Source organism: Salvelinus sp. IW2-2015, linkage group LG27, assembly GCF_002910315.2.
Source record: "Salvelinus sp. IW2-2015 linkage group LG27, ASM291031v2, whole genome shotgun sequence".
NCBI classification, from domain to species: domain Eukaryota; kingdom Metazoa; phylum Chordata; class Actinopteri; order Salmoniformes; family Salmonidae; genus Salvelinus; species Salvelinus sp. IW2-2015.
The window spans coordinates 13,872,429-13,893,442 of record NC_036867.1 but is presented as its reverse complement, the minus strand read 5'-3'; the positions used below and the strand labels follow the sequence as shown (position 1 = coordinate 13,893,442).

At 44.2% G+C, this 21,014-nt stretch overlaps 1 protein-coding gene across 9 annotated transcripts in view; it reads right to left on the bottom strand.

Moving 5' to 3' along the window:
* The window catches only part of LOC111953250 (dnaJ homolog subfamily C member 13), a 49,412-nt gene that overhangs the window by 18,478 nt on the left and 9,920 nt on the right, over positions 1-21,014 (bottom strand). For 6 of the 9 annotated variants that reach the window (XR_002875844.2, XM_023972402.2, XM_023972403.2 and 3 more), the window contains 17 exons: positions 13,717-13,792; positions 13,292-13,441; positions 6,660-6,701; positions 5,648-5,848; positions 4,266-4,472; positions 4,001-4,096; positions 3,570-3,661; positions 3,137-3,303; positions 2,811-2,890; positions 2,563-2,732; positions 2,270-2,302; positions 1,531-1,630; positions 1,262-1,369; positions 961-1,116; positions 547-603; positions 326-447; positions 95-170 (listed from right to left, as the gene is read on the bottom strand). Coding sequence is in view for 8 of the 9 variants with exons in the window: in XM_023972402.2 (XP_023828170.1) it covers positions 95-170; positions 326-447; positions 547-603; positions 961-1,116; positions 1,262-1,369; positions 1,531-1,630; positions 2,270-2,302; positions 2,563-2,732; positions 2,811-2,890; positions 3,137-3,303; positions 3,570-3,661; positions 4,001-4,096; positions 4,266-4,472; positions 5,648-5,848; positions 6,660-6,701; positions 13,292-13,441; positions 13,717-13,792 (1,933 nt within the window). In the remaining variant the exon portion in view is untranslated. The remainder of the gene's footprint in view (positions 1-94; positions 171-325; positions 448-546; positions 604-960; positions 1,117-1,261; positions 1,370-1,530; positions 1,631-2,269; positions 2,303-2,562; positions 2,733-2,810; positions 2,891-3,136; positions 3,304-3,569; positions 3,662-4,000; positions 4,097-4,265; positions 4,473-5,647; positions 5,849-6,659; positions 6,702-13,291; positions 13,442-13,716; positions 13,793-21,014) is intronic. The other 3 variants (XM_023972399.2, XM_023972400.2, XM_023972398.2) reach the window with 1 other exon arrangement.

Here is a 21,014-nt window from a genome sequence, read left to right as displayed (position 1 = left end):
TCGGTCTGCTTTGTGTTTTCATTTTCGCCATGGTAAAAAAGATCGCTACATTGGTATCGTCACAGCCCTACTGAACACCTGTCGGGAGCCTAACCAGTATTCTCTTGAGGAGGCTCATGGCGATGGGGTTCTCTGCTGTCCACAAGCCCACCAGGTGACGACTCAGCTGCCTGTGGGAGGAACAGTTTAAAAACCATGAGTGAATTTGTCAGAATCCTAACTTGAGATAGGGATGCGTAATTTGGACAAGTAAAACATGTTTGGACGTTATGGGAGACTTGCGTAAAAACCTGACGTAAACCGATTTGGACCCTTAGTCCTTTACCTGTTGGTGAGCATCCTCTGGTCTGAGCTGATGGTGAACATAGAGGTGTGCAGGTGTCTGGGTAGGGCTCCCTCACTCAGAGCCAGTTCCTGCATCTTAGTGGCTATCTCCTTATCCCCCTCCTAATAAACAAAACAATAATTTATTGTTGATCATCGCCAATAAAATCAGAATAATTACCCTGTTTGTCATATCAAGACCTGCTCTCCCCCCGACCTCACCTCGATGATGGCCTTCATCACCAGGCCCGCTCCCTTCACAATGGCCATAGAGGGGTGCTGGAAAACAATAACAACTCACTGAGACAATGTTAAATGAATCCCATCAAAACAGTTAGTCACACATACCTCATACTGTATACAGAGCATATCAGACAAAAACTGTTTAACAATACTATCTTCTTTTCAAATTGTCCTCCAGCTTTTAGTTTAACCCACCTCCACTTTTTACTTAAGACTGTTTTTCTTCCTTCCTTCCTTCCTTCCTTCCTTCCTTCCTTGTACTTTTCATTACAAGTTATTTTTCTTCTTTTTTTAACATTCCCCTTTCTCTTATTCTTAGCCTGGAACCCAAACTGAAACGGAGCATATCAGTTATGGATTCCAGACTACCTTTCTCTCGCCCCACCTAGTTACCTGGAAGAGTTTGAAGAGGGTGCGTCCGTTGGAGGCCACCATCTCCAGCAGCATGTCAAACTGCTGTCCCTCGCTGGTCTCGCTGTAGGGTGCGCACAGGGCAAAAGTCAGGAAGTCCAGCAGCGAGCTGATCACCAGAGCCCCCGTGCCGTGGTTCTGCAGGGAGAGAGGGAGGATATAGAAAAAAAGAGAAAAAAAGATTGAAGGAGACTGTTGTTCAAGAAACACGACGGCTTCCTTTGGTTTCGCTCCCAGGTTTCAGCACCAATATCCAAGGTTAGAAAAAGGCTGAAACACGTACCACGTTGCTGACGAACTTCTCTAGAAGGTTCTCCAGGAACTTCTTGGAGGACATCAGGGAGGCCTTGTTCAGTTGCTCCTGTCGCAGGTCATAGTCATCGTGCATCGGCTGGAAGGATGCAGACAATTGCAATTGAAAAAGTTGTAAATGGAAATTGTGCATTACCAACGGCAGTCACGTTCTCTGTAGTGTCATGGCGTAAACACCAGAAGTGTGTGTTAGATGGTCTGTGTGAACGTTCTGCTCAGGGGAATGCAAATGGTACTTACACACATAAGAGCACAGAGCATGTCTACGGCGGCGTGTGTCACTCCGTTGTTGTTCCTCTTCAGAGCTTTCACCGTTTTCACCCCCAACTTCTCCCGGAACCTGCAACACACACACACACACACACACACACACACACACACACACACACACACACAGATTAAACGAGACAAAGACTCATTCACTTCCTTGACATGATATGGAGACAAGGGGGAGGCTCATTGACACTGGAAATTCAAAAACGCAGACAAACAGACACATTTTTAATGGCATCTCTGGTCTACAAATATCATTTTAAAAGGGTCTGGGGGTTCATTCTCAACTATACAGGAACAAAGAATGGAATTCCTCTCATACATCTCAGTGACCCCAGAGGAGAGACAGACAGTGTCCTGGATACATGAGACAGATAGAGAGAGGGAAATAGAGACAGAAAGAGAGAGGCACACACACACACGCACACAGAGGCCGGAGAAGAGAGATGATGACGTCACCTCTCTTTTGATCTCCCGGTGTGTGACACATGAAAGGAGAGTAGTAGACAGATTAAAGGAGAGCAGACAGACGGAGACAAGCGAACAATCTGAGCCAGACAGACAGACGTAGTCAGTCTTAGACAGAAGGCAGGCAAACAGAGCTAGAGAGCGCATAGACAGACGGAGGGCATACAGACAGGGAAGACAGGTAGGACATGGAAATCAGACAGAGAGGGCAGACTGAGATGTATGGATTCATATTTACGTTCCATCTGTGAATCCAGACCCTTGACCCGACCTTGGAATGACAGAGTACGTCTGTTACCTACACACTTACCACCACACTACTACACAATACTGCATAGCAACAACTATCAGTAGGAGAGGGGGGTGGAGGGAGGAGCGGAAGGAGTGGGAGAACGTAGCAGAGGAGGTGAAAAGCACAATTAGTCAGAGCTTTGAAGGGAGAGGGTAGTGAAGGGAGAGAAGGAATTCAGGAAGAAGGGGCAGCAGTGTGTGTGTGTGTGTGTATGGTGTGTGTGTGTGTCGAGGCCTTACTTGGGAAGCTGTGTGAATGCCTGGAAGCCGGCCTTGGAGGCCACCAGGCGTCGGAGTGCCTGGAAGTGGCTCTCCAGCTCGGCGTTGGGGCCCGGCAGCTCACACTCCTGTGACAGCAGGGCCAAGACAGCATTGCTTATCAGCTTCTCCTTGTTCTCTGAAAACAGACCCTGAGAGACCGGAAGAGGAGAGGAATGTTAAAGATAGCGTAACACACACAGTCGTTTGGTAGGTTTGAACACACTTACATCTTGGGTGACGGCGTGCAGCACACCGCTGTAAGATACGTTAGCGTTGAATCTGAACACTGCGTCTGCAAAGTTTCCATCTGAGGGAGACAGACAGGGACTCATGGTCAAACCCTCAGTCCTTTAGACATACAATATTAAACTGGCCATTTCAGGTCACTGATAAAAAAAACTGGGTCGTATGCATTAGGGCACACCGTAGAAAAACGTTTTGCAACGGAAAATGAACGTTTCTTATTGGACAAGTTCAAATAGTCCCTCCCTGTTTCATTCTGTTTGCGTCCGTTTGGTGCTTAATGAATACACCCGTGAAAGGTGTTACTCACTAGGGGGCGTTGCCAGAAATTTGAGGTGCAGGCTCTCCACTTCCTCGTCCACAGGCATGCTCAGTAGGCCCCAGCGCTGGCCCCGCTGGGTGGGGGCCATCTTCACACACACGTCCCTGTTACCCGACGCACGCACCCCGTCCAGCAGGCTGGCCATCAGGGAGTCCCTAAACACACACACGTCAGACAGATCAATAAGATGGAGAGGGATACAGATGACCCACAAATACATACATTTTCAAACAACAGAGAAAGAGAGATGTGGGATGGGTTAAATATAACACATATGAACGCATGAAGAACAGCAGAGCGTAGACTGAGACCGATAGATTTGGTGTAAAAAGAGAAAAAAGTGTGGAAGGAAACCGTAGAGGGCAAATATGGCATTCATGATACTGTATGTGTACAATAAGAGCTTTGTGTTTCACTGTACCTGTCTGTGGAGCAGTACTTCCTGATCTGGCCTCTGATGAACTCTATGGTGAACACCTGGGGGTTCTCCGCATCGCAGATGAGAGCAAACACCTGCAGATACAAACAGCATTTCCCCCAAATGACCAAAATTTTTAAACGGCGCTTCAGTCAAATTTATTTGAAAAAGACAAACATGGCATTTAACAGAGCCTGAGGCAGAGGCCGGGCCATAGAAATAGGATGGGATAGAACAGACAGCTCTGAAATCAATCAAATGTATTTATATAGCCCTTCTTACATCAGCTGATGCCCAAAAGTGCTGTACAGAACCCCAGCCTCAAACAGCAAGCAACGCAGGTGTAGAAGCATTATAACACGTCATGGAAAATTATTCTACCAATTCTATGAGTCAGCCCCAGTGTTTATGTAGGAGTTGTTGCAGCCACCCACCTCTCCAAAGGGCTTGATGGTGACTATGTTGTAGGAAGCTGGATCTCTCTCCACCAGACATGTCTCTGTCAGGCACAGGATCCTCTTGACGGGCTCCTGTCAGGGACAAACAGCACAGAAGAAGTTAGTCTCAAGTCTATAAAGGGTCAGTTGACTACAAAATAAAATGTTCATCTAATATCCTAATTAATAAAAATTGCATCCTCATAAAAAGGTAAACACTAAAAAGGACATTTTTAAAAGTAATGGATGGAGCGATTCTGACCGAGTGGCGTGGGGAGATCTTCTGCACCACAAACTCAGCCAGGGAGGTGATGGACTCGTCTGAGCCGTACTTCCCGAGTCGGTCCGTCACAAAGTCCTCGAAGGTCAGCGGGTCCTTACGCAGCCGCAGCGTGATGCCGATGAAGTTGCCCGCGTGCTCAATGGCGCTTTTGATGATCTCGTCCCGGTGCTCTGACGCAAACAGGTGCTGGAGGGGGAGGGAGGGAGAGAGAGAGAGAGCGAGATCGGTAAGAGAGGGAGGGATAGGAAAGTAGAGAGAGGGAAGTAAGGACAGAGAGAGGCAATAGGAAAGGTGGAGAGAGAGAGAGAGGGATGGGAAGGGGTGGGGGTGCAATACAAATGGTGAATCAGTCCTGGACAGTCGAATTTCTCAAGGGCATAAACACATTTGCACACAGACAAGCAAACCTTTAGAGCAGGTTGTCATGTAAAAACCATCCCAGCGTGAAACGTTTCCCAGTCCCTCTGATCGTGTAGCGATTTTGACATGCTATAAAATTTCTCCCAGCGTGAAACCGTCCCCAGTTGTATAATTGCACGCTCGTCTCTTCATGGGGACGGCTGAGCTCGTCTCTTCATGGGGACGGCTGAGCTCGTCTCTTCATGGGGACAGCTGAGCTCGTCTCTTCATGGGGACGGCTGAGCTCGTCTCTTCATGGGGACGGCTGAGCTCGTGCGGATGTTTCTCACACCCTCCCTCGACCTCGTTCTGTGAGCATGCGCATTTGCGTCACACATCGGCCAAATCAAATGGTGACCAGGAGTATTGACTGACCAACCAGAAGCTTGTTGAGGCGTGAGGTTAGCATATATATATACCCGGACTCGCGCGTCAAAGTGCTGAGGGTTGACGTGAGGAGAGATTGACCGTGCATATATTTGTACGCTAGCTATACAAACAAGTTAAAACTGCACACCTCTGAGAACAATCCATCTCAACCAGTTTACAGCTAATTACACTAGCTAGCTAGCTAAATCAAGGGCGGGGGGGTGTAGGAGAAACATCTGCAGGAGCTCAGCCATTATTGACTCAACATTTTTACAACATGACCTCACAATCACAACACAAATCAGAACAATTGGGAACTATTTCACACTGGGAAGATTTTCACATGACACAAGGCTCTCCCACCCTGTTCCTGGACAGCTACTGTCCTGTAGGTTTTCGTTCCAACCCGTTGTAACTTACCCGATTCAGCTTATCATCCAGCTAATTATTAGAAACAGGTGCGCTAGATTACGGCTGGAATGAAAACCTACAGGACAGTGGCACTCCATGAACAGGGTTGGAGAGCCCTGGTTTAGAGAGAGACACACACAAAGACAAGTAAACACACACTACCCTCCCCCCTGGGTACGTACCAGGCGGCTGAAGCCCCCATAGAGGATGCAGAAGCCCCCCTGGTAGTCGTTGACCTCTGCGAAGCCCTCCACGGAGCGGTAGTCGTAGGAGCATATCACCCGGTTGGTCTGGGGGTCGATCTGGTCGATGCCACCCGGGGTCACCTCCAGGCTCACCGACTTCCGCGTGTCGCTCCAGTGGTGCTTGTAACAGTTGTAGCGCTGACGGGAGGGACACCCATGTTAACAAAGTGGACAAAAATTGTAGCATCACTGCATGATATAGCATTATCACGCCTAGCTCTGGTCCAGGGCATTATGTGCTCAACACATTCCGTACAGTAATGCCCTGGACCAAAGCTAGGTAATGATAATGCTTAGAAAACCCCATAGAGATCCATAGGGCTCTGGTCAAAAGTAGTGCACTATATAGGGAGCCATTTGGGACAGATCCATTGTGCTCCTCTTCGATGAAATCACCAGGAAGTTGTATCGATCTGTGCTGTAGATGAAAGTCACCCTTAGGGGAGCAGGTGAGCAGCTGTTCTATTCCAACCTCTCTCTCACAAGGAAATGGGATTGTGCTGATGGAGGAGAAAACCAACACGGATAGAGGCTCTGTCCCAAATGGCACCCTATTCCCTATATAGTGCACTACCTTCGACCAAAAGTAGCGCACTACATAGGTAATAGGATGCCATTTGGGACCGACACAATAAAACCCTCAGGGAGCCTCCTAGACCAGCTCAGCGCAGGAGAGGGAGAACACAGATCCTATTATTAGCAACTCAGGAAGAAGAAATAGAGGCTGCTCCACTCTTCCTCCTCCTCTCTACTCAACATGGCCCTAGGGTGTGTGCAGGGTTCGTTTACTCATTTGTTCTGTTCCCCCACCTTTTATTCATTCATTCGTTCATGTCGGCATTCATATCATCTCCTCTGTAGTGAGATCATGCATTCTGTTCTCCTTTCCCTCTTTTGTTCAGGTCTTCATTCCCTCACTCCTTTCTCCATTGCCTCATTCAATACTCACCCTGCCAGTTATCTTTCCCTCCGAGAAGTCTGTCCTGAATCTCTGCAGAGAGAATGGGAGATCAGATTAAACATCCATGTAATCTGAGCCAGGTATTCATAAAACTTCTCAGAGTGCTGATCTAAGACTCGTTTAGCCTTTTAGCTCATAATGAAGATTACGTGGACAGGGGGGACCGGATCCAAGAGCAGTACTATAACTCTGCAACACTTTATGAATACGGGCCGGGATGCATTGCCATCCATTTAACTTCCTCCTAATTAGTCATGACATAATGCACTGTATCCTTTTTAGTTAGATGATTGAGATATCCTTTGAATAAGTTGACTTAGGCTGTTGAACACAAACGTGCAGAGTTTGATTGAAAAGAATAAAAAAAATAAAAAATGGCCTTGATATCTGGGTGCTGGACGCAAGCCCTGACATATTGGTTCTCACAGAGACTTGCCTGAATGATTCGGTATCTGATAAGGACATTGCTATTTGTGGTTACAATATCTTCAGTTTAGATTGCAAAAATGGTGAAGAATGGCTAATTATGTGAAAACAACATTCACATCATCATGTAGTCTAAATTTGACCGTTCCCAAGAAATGTGAGATGCTGGTTGTATGCATTTATTTGTTGCTGGGATTTACTGATATGCATTGATATTATTACTAAACGTGTCGCACAAAGGTCGATTTTGGCCCCTATACTTTTTACCATCTATATAAACAACATTGGTTTGTCTGGAAGAAATTGTAACCTCCACTTGTCTGCGGACGATACTGTTGTATATTCTGTTGCCCATTCTGTTGACAAGGCTCTTTCTGATTTTCACTCTGCCTTCATTGTTTTACAGAAAACCTTTATTGCCCTCAAGCTAGTATTGAAAGCGGGTAAAAATTAAGTGTGTGTTCTAGGGCGTACAATAATTTCTCAAATGTTTTAAGCATCTGTACCTTGGATGGTACCAATATTGACTGTGTAACTGCTTACAAGAATATGGGCATCTGGATAGACGACAAGTTGTCTTTTCGAAAACATACTGATGAGTTAACTAAGAAGCTAAAAATAAAAATGGGTTTCTTCTATAAAAATAGGTAATGCATCTCGCTTAATAATAGAAAGCAGAACATTCAGTCAACGTTCCTACCGGTCCTAGTCTACGGCGACGTCTATTTAATGCAGCTGCCAACACACTCAACCCATTGGATGCAGTTCATCACAGTGTACTACGCTTCATTACGGCTGACATGTTCTGTACACATCACTGCATTCTGTATCAGAAAGTAGGTAGGCCATATTTGACGTCTCATAGATTGATGCACTGCTCTCTTTTTGTTTATAAAGCTCTTTCACAAAAACTCCATTGTTAATATTGAGACATACAGTGCCTTCAGAAAGTATTCACACCCCTTGACTTTCTCCACATTTTGTTCTGTTACAGCCTGTATTTAAACTGGATTAAATTGAGATTCTTTTTTTGTCACTGGCCTACACACAATAGCCATAATGTGAAAGTGGAATTATGTTTTTCAAATGTTTGTCAAATAAAATAAAACATGAAAAGCTGAAATGTCTGGAGTCAATCAGTTTTCAACTTATTGTTATGGCAAGCCTGAATAAGTTCAGGAGTAAAAATGTGCTTAACAAGTCACATAAGTTGCATGGATTCACTCTGTGTGTAATAATAGTGTTTAACATGATTTTTGAATAAGTACCTCATCTCTCTGTACCCCCACACACAATTATCTGTAAGGTCCCTTTCAAACACAGATTCAACCACAAATACCAGGGAGGTTTTTTAATGCCTCGCAAAGGCCCCACCTATTGGTAGATGGGTAAAAAAAATAAGACATTGAATATCCCTTTGAGCATGGTGAAGTTATTAATTACATTTTGGATGGTGTATCAATACACCCAGTCAATACAAAGATACAGGTGTTCTTCCCAATTCAGTTGCCAGAAAGGAAGGAAACCGCTCAGGGATTTCACCATGAGGCCAATGGTGACTAAAACCATTAGACTTTAATGGCTGTGATAGGAGAAAACTGAGGATGGATCAACATCATTGTAGTTACTCCACAATACTACCCTTATTGACAGAGTGAAAAGGAGGAAGCCTGTACAGATAAAAAATATTCTACAACATGCATCCCGTTTGCAACAAGGCACTAAAGTAATATTGCAAAAAAATGTGGCAAAGCAATTCACTTTTTGTCCTGAATACAAAGTGTTATGTTTGGGGCAAATACATTACTGAGTAGTACCACTCTCCATATTTTTAAGCATTGTGGTGGCTGCATCATGTTTGGGTAACTTGTAATCATTAAGGACAGGGAAACAGAATGGAGCTAAGCACAGGTAAAATTCTAGAGGAAAACCTGGTTCAGTCTGCTTTCCACCAGACACTGGGAGACGAATTCACCTTTCAGCAGGACAATAATCTAAAACACCAGATCAAATCTACACTGGAGTTGCTTACCAAGAGAACAAAGAACATTCCTGAGTGGCCGAGTTACAGTTTTGATTTAAATCTGCTTGAAAATCTATGGTAAGACATGAAAATTGTTGTCTAGCAATGATCAACAACCAATTTGACAGAGCTTGAAGAATTTTGAAGAGAATAATGGGTAAATATTGTACAATCCAAGTGTATGAAGCTCGTAGAGATTTACCCAGAAAGACTGACAGCTGTAATCCCTACCAAAGGTGATTCTAACGTGTATTGACTCAAGGGTGTGAATACTTATGCTGTCATTATGGGGGTATTGTGTGTAGATGGGTGAGGAAAAAAACTAGATTTAATCCATTTTTATTTCAGGCTGTAACAATATGCGGAATAAATCAAGGGGTATGAATACTTTCTGAAGACACTGTACAACTTAACATACCCGGTCTCAAAGAACTGGTCAAACATACCTTCGGTCTCTACAGAGTTATTTAAATAAGATTTGTTTTTTTTGGTGCCTCTAGGGCATTTCAGACGACCGATTGAGGAGCATTTTAAATGATGAATGTGTTTGTTTTCTATGACTGTTTTGTATCTCTGTTCTGATTTTCATATTGTACTGATGTGTATAGTTTTGTAATTACACAGCTCATCTATAAAAAAGAGACCTTGGTCTCAGCATGACTCCATGTCAAAATAAAGGTTGAGAAAAATATGCTGGTCTAATTTGCATATACTCACTAGAAAGAGAAACTTGAGTCTTATGGGAAATATCAGACTCATTAAAAAGAGAATCTCTTACATCTCCTCAGAATACCAATTTCATGTCATCAACACATTTTGTTTTCTGCGTGGTGTGAGAACCGGCGGTGACAAGGGACCTGTAACTTGCAAGCGCTATCATTTTTTGCTAAATATTTAGACAATGAGCGTTTTTGCAGCTATTTTTTTCCCACCGCCACTGCAATTTAGATGTGTGTGTGTGTGTGTGTGTGTGTGTGTGTGTGTGTGTGTGTGTGTGTGTGTGTGTGTGTGAGCGGGCGCACCTTCTTGACAATTTCATTGCTTTTAATTAGGGCTGTAAACGTAACGTGTTAATAACGCTTGACATGTTCGTCGGCTTAAAAAGTTGATGCTGTTAATCACGTCTCCATTTCTTCACCGCACGGAGCATTTTAACCCCCTAGAGTCTAAGGGGGATTCTTTAAGACAAGATATGGAATTGTTTTAAGATGGTCATACACCAAGGATTATTTCGCTTTTGAATTTTACAACCACTTTAGGTATAACATAATAAATACTTTGTTGGGGGATGACACACTGAATTTGGCCTTACTGCTATTAGCCCATTGAATAACAGATTCATACATGGAAAAAAATGTATCAAAAATAAGTTTGTTTTGAAGTGTATACCTGAGCGATATAATAATGATCAGGAAATAAAAACATTTTGCAACCATATTTAACCCCTTTTTTTAGGCACTAAACTACTTCCATATATATTTCCATATAAAAAACACTGGTAGATGGGCTACCTTCAGACTATTCTTGTGAGCGTCCTAGAGCAAAAACAACGGACGTGTTAGCGAGTCTCACCTTTCAACAGAGCGGTCATATTAGTGTGTGTAGCCTCTCTCCACTGGGATTCTCTGCCTCTAACCCCATTACTGGGGTTGAGTACCTGGCTTACTAGTGCTCTTACATGCCGTCCCTAGGAGGGGTGCGTCACTTGAGTGGGTTGAGTCAGACGTGATCTTGCTGTCCAGTTTTGCGCCCCCCCACCCTCTCAGGCTCGTGTGGCGGCGGAGATCTTTGTGGGCTATACTTGGCCTTGTCTCAGGGTACTAAGTTGGGGGTGTGTTGATATCTCTAGTGGTGTGGGGGCTGTGCTTTGACAAAGTGGGTGGGGTTATATCCTGCCTGGTTGGCCCTGTCCGGAGGTATCGTCAGACGGGGCCACAGTGTCCCCCGACCCACCAGTCTCAGCCTCCAGTATCTATGCTGCAATAGTCTAAGTGCCAGGGTGCTGGGATCAGTCCATTATATCTGGCGTAATTCTCCTGTCAAATCCGGTGTCCTTTGTGAATTTAAGTGTGCTCCCTCTAATTCTCTCCCCTTCCCAGAGGACCTGAGCCCTAGGACCATGCCTCAGGACTACCTGGCCCGATGACTCCTGGCTGCCCCCATTCTACCTGGTCGTGCTGCTGCTCCAGTTTCAACTGTTCTGCCTGCGGCTATGGAACCCTGACCTGTTTCACCGGACGTGCTACCTTTGTCCTGGAACTGCTGTTTTCGATTCCCTCTCTACCGCACCTGCTGTCTCGACCTCAATGCTCGCCTATGAAAAGCCAACTGACATTTACTCCTGAGGTACTGACCTGTTGCACACACTATAACCACTGATTATTTTTGGTCATATATGAACATCTTGAAGAACAATCTGGCCTTAATGGCCACGTACTCTTATAACATCTACCCGGCACAGCCGGAAGAGGACTGGCCACCCCTCAGATCCTGGTTCCTCTCTAGGTTTCTTCCTAGGTTCTTGCCTTTCTAGGCAGTTATTCCTAGCCACCGTGCTTCTACATCTGCATTGCTTGCTGTTTGGGGTTCTAGGCTGGGCTTCTGTACAGCACGTTGTGACATCTGCTGATATAAAAAAGGGCTTTATAAATACATTTGATCGATTGATTGATTGTAGCCCAAGCTTTCGAACTCCACAGACAGAAGTTGGCAATCCGTCAAACGGCGGATTGAGATGCAGCCCATTAAAAAAAACATGGATCTCTAGCTTAGAGAGTTTTTTTATGATGCTAATTAGATTTGAGGCGGCGGCGTGGACATCGGCTGTAGTTAAGCACACGCGTTTCCGCACGGACCATTGCGCAGAACACAAATTGATTGTGTTGAATGCTTGCGCCTTTACGTCGCTGAAGACAGTGTGCCTCTAGCCAAAATCATGTAAAAGTTATGCCCAAGCTATGTTTTTTCTTTCTGCCGCGAATTTGTGCTTTTATCATTCAACCTTAAATTTAACTAGGCAAGTCAGTTTAGAACAAATTCAAATTTACAATGAGGGCCTACCGGGGAACAACTGCCTTGTTCAGGGGCAGAAGGACAGATTTTTGTATTTTACCATGTCAGCTCGGGGATTCGATCCTGCAACCTTTCGGTTACAGGCCCAATGCCCTAACCACTAGGCTACCTGCCACCCCAAAGAAATGTTACCACTGACTAGGCTAAGCACAAATTGGAATGGCACAGGAAGAATTGAAAAGGAATAGGCTACTCAAAGAGATGCTTCAAAAGGTAGGCTGCATATGCAAGAGTGGGGTATGTATGATTGTGTGTATGTGAGAGTGGGAGTGAAAGACATCGGGTGTGGGAGAGAGGGAGGGGAGGGAGAGAGTGTAGGCCTGTGTGTGTAGTTATCTGAACAGTACAGATGTTTACAGTGTTTTCATAACATTGTTGGACAAGTTTAAAAGCTCTTTGTATCCACGTATCCAGTTATTTATTCCTATACTCGCACTCATTTAGAACATGTTACTAAAACATTCTGATGGAGATAAGTGTTCTCCGTCCCTTACAATCAAAGAATAGTATGCCTGTAACTCAATGCACTGCTTTTTAAATGGAAAAATATGTTCTTCAGGGCCAAACTTGATTTGTGATTAATCGCAATTAAGTAATGCCATTAATTATTTGTATCACGTGACAGGCCTACTTTTATTGTATGTGATGGTGTTTCTAAAGCGGCCAACAGTCGACCACTGTTGCTAATGTGTTGAGCGTTCTCATGAAAAAATAATGGCTGATGCTACACATGGGTTCTGGTGGTGGGAGGTGAGTGTAGTTCCCAGTACAACATACTAAAAAGGGCAATCTGGGATTCAAAGAACTACTAAGCAGTCATCTCACCACTGTTTGGGGAAAACAGCTGAGGGGGTGGGGCTTAAGAAATGTAACCCCTCTCAAATGTATAGATGGCACTATGGACTGACCACCCATGATATCAAAATGCTAGCTTGAGCCATGTTTATGTTATACAATGTTATTCTTAAAATTCTATGGTTTACAAACAATCGACCAAAAAAAGCTTATATTTGGGTTGTAATGAGGTAAGACAGTTAAACCAAGCTCCTCACGGATTTATAAAGTATATTCTTCCAGAACCAATGGTGTGTTCTCTCACCAGTGCCTCTGTGAGTAGCTCTGTCCGGTGCTCTGTGGAGAACTTGAGCGTTTCTGACTTTTTGCCACTGCCCTTGCGGAATGTGAGGTTGAACTCGGTGCCCTGGCCCTTTCCCACCGGGGTGATGCCACAGATGTCCCCGTACGGCCACTACAGGGCACCACAGAGAGTGAGACAGAGAGACCAACATGTCACGTGTCAACAAGTCACATTCCATAACAGTGAAAATGACAGTTCATAGATATTCATCAACTTGGTGAAAGGGGATATGCTGAACAAAACCATAACCACTGGGCTATTTAGGACTAAACAGAAGAAGAAAAAAATATGTTGACAGTCATCACATAAATGGTACTCATCACATGGATAATGTCACATGACTCAGACTGAGAAAACATGACGGGATTAAAGAGGAGTCCCCTGACCTGGTTTGTGACTTCGAGCGTGGTGGGGTTGTACGTGGTAATGCCATGAGTGCCCACAGAGAAGACTCGTTTGTACCTGGAACAGAGAAAAGGGGAGCTCAGTAAGTCCGATACCTACTTACACAACATTTGATATACAAAGATCTACAAGACACAGGAGGTAGCTTAACACCCAAAACAATGTCTGCACCTCAAAATGGCACCCAATTCCCTACGTAGTGTATTACGTTTGACCAGAGGCAGAGACCTATGGGCCCTGGTCAAAGGTCAAGCGGTATATAGGTAATAGCAGGGCCGTGACAGTCAAATGAACTCAAGGCAACCAAAGTGGTTGTAAAGAGTCAATGTTACCGCGGAAACCGACTCAACCACACCTGTGCCAGGCCTTCCTGTCTGCAGTCAGCTAACCCACACACAAAACTAATAATAAATAAATAAATAAAATGGTTATGACAGTTATTTTATTTTCATGACGATGTTCATCCATAATCGTCAGTTGCACAATAATACGGTCATTGTGCCAGCCCTAGGTAATACGGTGCCATTTGGGATGCAGACAAGCAGTGTGGAGTGGACTGTGGAGAACTGCAGTGAGGGAGTAGGTGGACATGATTGCCCTTGCTGTAGCCTAAGTGATGGTATTTCTGAAGTGACAGAGGTTAGCTTAGCATTGGCTTGGCTTGTGAATTCCATTAGCATTGATAAAATTATGCTAACATTGTTCCCCGTTAGTCAGCGCTCCACAAAATACCCTCCGAGCTGGAAATAACCATGGCAGAAATAAAGACCTATTATGTCTGGGGAGTTTGACACTGGACAGTGAGACCAATGGACCAGGGAACTTGTGTACATCCAAAATGGCACCCTATTCCCTAGTGCACTACTTTTGACCAGAGCCCTATGCGCGATGAAGGGAATATGGTGCTATTTTCAGAGGCAGATGTTTATTCTGTACCAATACTGATGAGTGGAGCTCTGAAAAACGGAGTGTTTTGTCACTGGAACTGAATAACCATCCATCCATCCATAGTCTAGGGATGCAACGGTACACAGTATGTTATCGAACCGTTCGGTACGCCCCCACGGTTCAATACGCACACTTGAACCGCGGAATTACGGTATGCCTGTCATTTTTCTATCATTTCCTAAACGTGCTTATTGCGCTGCAGACTACACGCACGTTGTACATTCAGATCCACAGAACTAGTCGCGCAGCTTGTGGGGGCTGACAAACTTTACTCCACAGCAATGTCTCAAAATGTAGAGGCCGCAACCCCCTCCCCCTTAAACAACTAATGGACGATTTGCAACGACATCTCAGTAGGAAACCTCCCTACAGGGGCCTCATGAAGAGATGGGAAACAAAAAACAAATATTATCTCTGCTCCGACGTGACAAATGCGAGCGCTAGCGAGACAGAGGGAAGCAAATTTGAAGAGGCACCGACCTCTTTCAAATCTGCTGTGTGGGAACATTTTGAATTCAGCGTTCAATACGATGACGAGGGTAAGAAGACCATAAACAAACAAAGTACAGTCTGTAAGCATTGCCACTGTCGGCTACTCGAGTGGAAACACTTCTAACATGATGTGTCATTTACATCACCAGGCCGTATCCCTGGAGCAAGGAGAGTCAACTCGTTAGCGAAAACACAACAATCTCTCGCTGCTGCCTTTCAACAACAATTTGCGACAAATTCAGAAAAACTAAGAATTAACGAACGCAGTGGGAGTATTCATAGCCAAAGATTTGCCACCCTATTCGGTGGTTACTGACTCGGGATTTCGTCACCTGATGAAAAAAAATTAACCGCATTACAACGTCCCCTCCCGCACACATTTCAGCAGAATGCCCAAACTCTATGAAACATCACGGAGAGAAATTGAAAACGAATTGACACAGACACCCTATCTAGCTCTCTCCACTGATAGTTGGCCCTCCTGAGCAACTCAAAGCTACCTCACTGTGACAGTTCACTATGTACTGGATTAAGAGATGAAGAGCTACAGGTTGTCAAAGCTAAGAAGCACTTTTCATTTTTAAATATTTTTCTCCCCTTTATTTCATATAGTAGAGACAGAAACCAGGCCTACTCAGTCATGCTGCCATTTTTCTGATTGGAAAGTTGTATTTGTCTATAGGCAAAATAAAGACTTCATTGTTTAAAGGGTGATGTGTTTTAATTTTTTTCTTAAATATAAAGATACCAAAACCGTACTGTTACCCACAAACCGTGATACATACCAAACTGTGGGCCCACTGTACCGTTGCATTCCTAATACATACAGTGGGGAGAACAAGTATTTGATACACTGCCGATTTTGCAGGTTTTCCTACTTACAAAGCATGTAGATGTAACCGATGTGAAATGGCTATCTAGTTAGCGGTGGTGCGCGCTAATAGCCTTTCAATCGGTGACGTCACTTGCTCTGAGACCTTGAAGTAGTGGTTCCCCTTGCTCTGCAAGGGCCGTGGCTTTTGTGGAGCGATGGATGGGTAACGATGCTTCGTGGGTGACTGTTGTTGATGTGTACAGAGGGTCCCTGGTTCACCCCCAGGTCGGGGCGAGGGGACGCCATAAAGTTACTGTTACATAGAGGTCTGTAATTTTTATCATAGGTACACTTCAACTGTGAGAGACGGAATCTAAAATCCAGAAAAAAATCCAGAAAATCACATTGTATGATTTTTAAGTAATTAATTAGCATTTTATTGCATGACATAAGTATTTGATCACCTACCAACCAGTAAGAATTCCAGCTCACAGACCTGTTAGTTTTTCTTTAAGAATCCCTCCTGTTCTCCACTCATTACCTGTATTAACTGCACCTGTTTGAACTTGTTACCTGTATAAAAGACACCTGTCCACACACTCAAACAGACTCCAACCTCTCGACAATGGCCAAGATTCCGTCTCTCACAGTTGAAGTGTGTCCATATGATAAAAATGACAGACCTCTACATGCTTTGTAAGTAGAAAAACCTGCAAAATCGGCAGTGTATCAAATACTTGTTCTCCCCACTGTACATAAACCAAGTAGTAGCTGACACTGAGGGAGACAGTGGTTGAGTTAATGTATAAGCCAAGGGAAGTGTGCTCCGAGATCTATGAGAAATGTGACCGCATGCCACATTCAGAGGTAGTCGAAAAGGGCAGCCACTGTAAAGCTGACTGTTTATAAAGTGAGTGTAAAAAACATTAGGAACATTTTCCTAATATTGAGTTGCACCCCTTTTTGCCCTCAGAAGAGCCTCAATTCGTCAGGGCATGGACTCTACAAGGTGTTGAAAGCATTCCACAAGGATGCTGGCCCATGTTGACTCCAATGCTTCCCACAGTTGTGTCAAGTTGGCTGGATGTCCTTTGGGTGATGGACCATTCTTGATACACACAGGGAAACTTGTTTGACACACAGACCGGTGCACCTGGCACCTACTACCCAGGGTTTCCGTTAGCCGGTAATAGACGACTTTTGACCGATAACATTTTTTGAAAAGCCTGAAGAAGAAATCCCATTGCGAAATAATGCTTTTTAGCCTTTCATTGATGGAAATACCAGTCGATATACATACATTTGACTGATCATGCTTATCGGTCTATATGTTAATTTGCATAATTTTGTGGAATTAAATCGGCGCATGTACAGTATATTCGTTAGGCATCTTATTCATCACTCACGCACTGCATACAGATACAGAGCCTTCTGTCAGACCGCACGGGAGTGGCTGCTATCGCATCTCAAACAGCAAATGAAGACAGGCAGTGCGTCACACACCACTTTGCAATGAGCTGGAGGCAGTATGCATTTAGAAAACGTTTTCTTAATTGTTTGAAACCTGAATGTTTTACTACATATTATGAGGCATGTTTTCCCTGCTTCAAAGTATCCTAGCCAAAATCAGACCATATCCGTGGAAACAATTATTTTATGTATCAACTTTCTTTCATTGTCCAGTACCCAAAGGCACAATCCTAGTCATACTAGCAAAACATGCTAGTTGTTGCATCTCCCTTCTTTCTATATTTCTAATGGATATTTTCATCTGTCACCTGAAACTGCTCGCATATGTGGTGCCCTTTTGACAACAGTGTTTACCCGCTAATTGCATTATGGAACGAACATTTYCTCGTATCCTACTGCCTTGTGCGCATTGCTACGCCTAATGTGAAGAAATAGTTTATCAACATCTTAAGCTAAATGTTCTGATCTGTTGCATCAGACTCATTGCTTTTCAAAGTTTATTTTATGTAGCCTACGCCTACTAGTCGTATGAATTTGGGATTTATTGTCCCACAAGCGTCCCAGAGTCTGTTTGGAACAGGCCATTTCTTTCTCAACAAGCTGACCAATAGAATAGGTCAACTTTTCTACTATGGGTGATAGTGGATTGACACAGGCTAGTGATTTTGCTGTTCGTTGCTTGTCTTGTTGGACAGTTATTCTAACATCTTCAAAGTGAACATCAGAATTCGGTAAGAAGGACCGAACATCGTTGCATCCTCGACTTGAATACTTTGTTAATATGAATTACCATCACCTAAATCGCATTTCTGTCATTCTGAGCACTGTAGGTGGACGCCCTAATCAGGTTACACACCCAATGCATATGGATTCGGTACATTTCTCAAAATGTCCAGTGTATCTAAAATGCTGCCGGTCTAATGTCCGGCGGCACATTCTTTTAACGGAAACACTGTTACTACCATACCCCGCTCAAAGGCACTTAAATCTTTTGTCTTGCCCCTTCACCGTCTGAACGGCACACATACACAACCCATGTCTTGATTGTCTCGAGGCTTCAAAATCCTTCTTTAACCAGTCTCCTCCCCTTCATCTACACTGATTAAAGTGGATTTAACAAGTGACCTCATTAACAGATCATAGCTTTCACCTGGTCAGTCCATGTCATGGAACGCACAGATGTTCCTAATGTTTTGTACACTCAGTGTAAGTGTGTGTGTGTGTGTGTGTGTCTGTGTGTGGTAGGGCTACACAATTAATTGAATCCAAATCTTAACAGGTTGTGATATTTTAACATTCCACTAGGTCGCTTGTAACGTCCGTTTTTATAGTTCACTCTGCATGTTAATTAAGCTATAAGGCAGAGGGTGTGTTGTATATGGCCAATATAGCACAGCTAAGGGATGTTCCTGGATACAGCCCTTAGTCGTGGTATATTGGCAATATACCACAAACCTTAGGTACCTTATTGCTATTATAAACTGTTTACCAATGGAATTAGAAATGTAAAAATAAATTGTTGTGTCATACCAGTGGTATATGGTCTGATATACCATGGCTTTCAGCCAATCAGCATTCAGGGCTCGAACCAACCAGTTTATAATTGTGATTTTTTGCTGGTGAGTTCTCTCTCCTGTACCCCGCTCGCAGACACACACCTCCTGTAGCCCCGCCCCCTGCCACTCAAGGAGGCTGTTCTTCGAGGCTTGACCACTCCGCGAATGGCACTTGCATGCAGTCAACATGCTGTCAAGTAGCAACATCTCTCTAAACCAGATCGAGAAAACCATTCTGCTTTCCACTTTGCTATACTATTAGTTTGTGTATCTTATTCTCTGCAAAACGCTAGTTAGCATGCGGTCTGTGCCTACAAAATTCATTAGCCGCTAATGCCAATCGCTAGCTAGGTGGCTAGCTAAATCACAGATGAAAGGGGAAACCTAGTTAGTCATAATAATAATCTACCTTAACTTAATGTTTTAACCATGTCTCATGGAACTAGGTCTACACCAACGTGAATGAAAAACGCAATCAATACCCACTCTAGCTACCTCAGACCGGCTTTAGAGTTTCCGCTAAACTGCACCCCTGATCCACCTCTGAACTGAACTGTAAAACTAAACCAAGCTGAAGTCAGATTTGAGGCTCAGATGTTGTTAAGCTAAACCCCAAAGAACTTATTTCCTGGGTTGTTAAATTGGACAAGGTGAATGGATGGGATTATTTCTGGACATCTGCCAACATACTGCTAACCATGCTGTGGTCACGCTGATGCTTTTAAAAATGTGCTGAATGAGTGAGGCAAAAGATTCAGTGGAAGCTGACTGACTGACCCAACACAGGAAGGATGAACCGGCCTTCTGACGACAATCATGCAAACTTCCTTGCTCAACACGCTGCCCCTACATTTTCAACTACTTATTATTAGGCTTTATTGTCGTCTTACAATCTCTACCTACACACATTTAGGCATAGGCATATTGTCAGGAGAAGACTGTCACGCTTGTAGACCTTGAATTCACACAGAGTTGCCTCTCTTCAATAGCTGAAGGGAGTCTGTGTGAGCTGAAAGGAGCACTTTCAGTACCTCCTAATCACTGTTGTCCTCAGCACAAAACATTCTGACGTTGAGCCCTGTGCACACACACAGCTTCACTAGGTAAAGAGAAACAAAGTGGATATAACTGGTAGAAAGGCCTTTTATTCACGCCTGAGTGTGCCCAGATATCAGTATAGAAATCCAGAGGTAGATTGAGAGTAATCAGAGTCAAGGTTTGGGTGGATTCTACAGTCTCTGCATCCCAGTAGCAGAACTGAGCTCCCTCTCCTCCTCGATCATCATCAAGCACATCGTTTTCCTTTCATCCTAGCCAACTCCACCCTCCCTCCCTCGCTCTCCCTCCCAGCTCTAAGTGCAGGGCCCCTGCTCTGCTCCGAAAGTCACCCTCATACACAGACCCTTTGACCTTGCTGCTCAGTGGCTGGGCCCGACCTCGTCACAAGACTGTTTAATTAGTCATCCCCTCCAGGCAGACACAGCCACTCACCAGCACAGTCTAAGTTTGGAACAGCCCAGGACAGGTACTGTAGTAGCCAAGGCCAGGGTTGTTCTCTTATTCTGGGCCCAGGTTAAAGGCTTAACTAGGGGCTCAGTTGTTTTCCTGGGCAGGTCACATGGTCAGAAAACTCCACATAGCATATAGCCTATTTACATGGGTCAGAGATTGTGTCATGTACAGGGCAGGAACTGTATACTGCTCCTCACAAGAATAGTCATCGTTCAGTCTCTCCCGCCATGACTTCAGAGTGCTTTATATCATCATAAAAGTTCATACGAATGTTATTGGAAGCAGTGTAACATTTAATTGGCAGTGCTACAACTCAATAGGCTAGATAGATAAACGAGTCATTATTACTGGAGATGGAGGTAAAGGCTAGATCTTCCCTCCCGTTTGCAGTTTGGTTTGAAGGTCTTCCACTGAAACTCAGTCCAGCCGGCTAGATTTCCTCGAAAGCCGTACCACAGCTAAACCCAGAAGATATTCTGAACAAGAG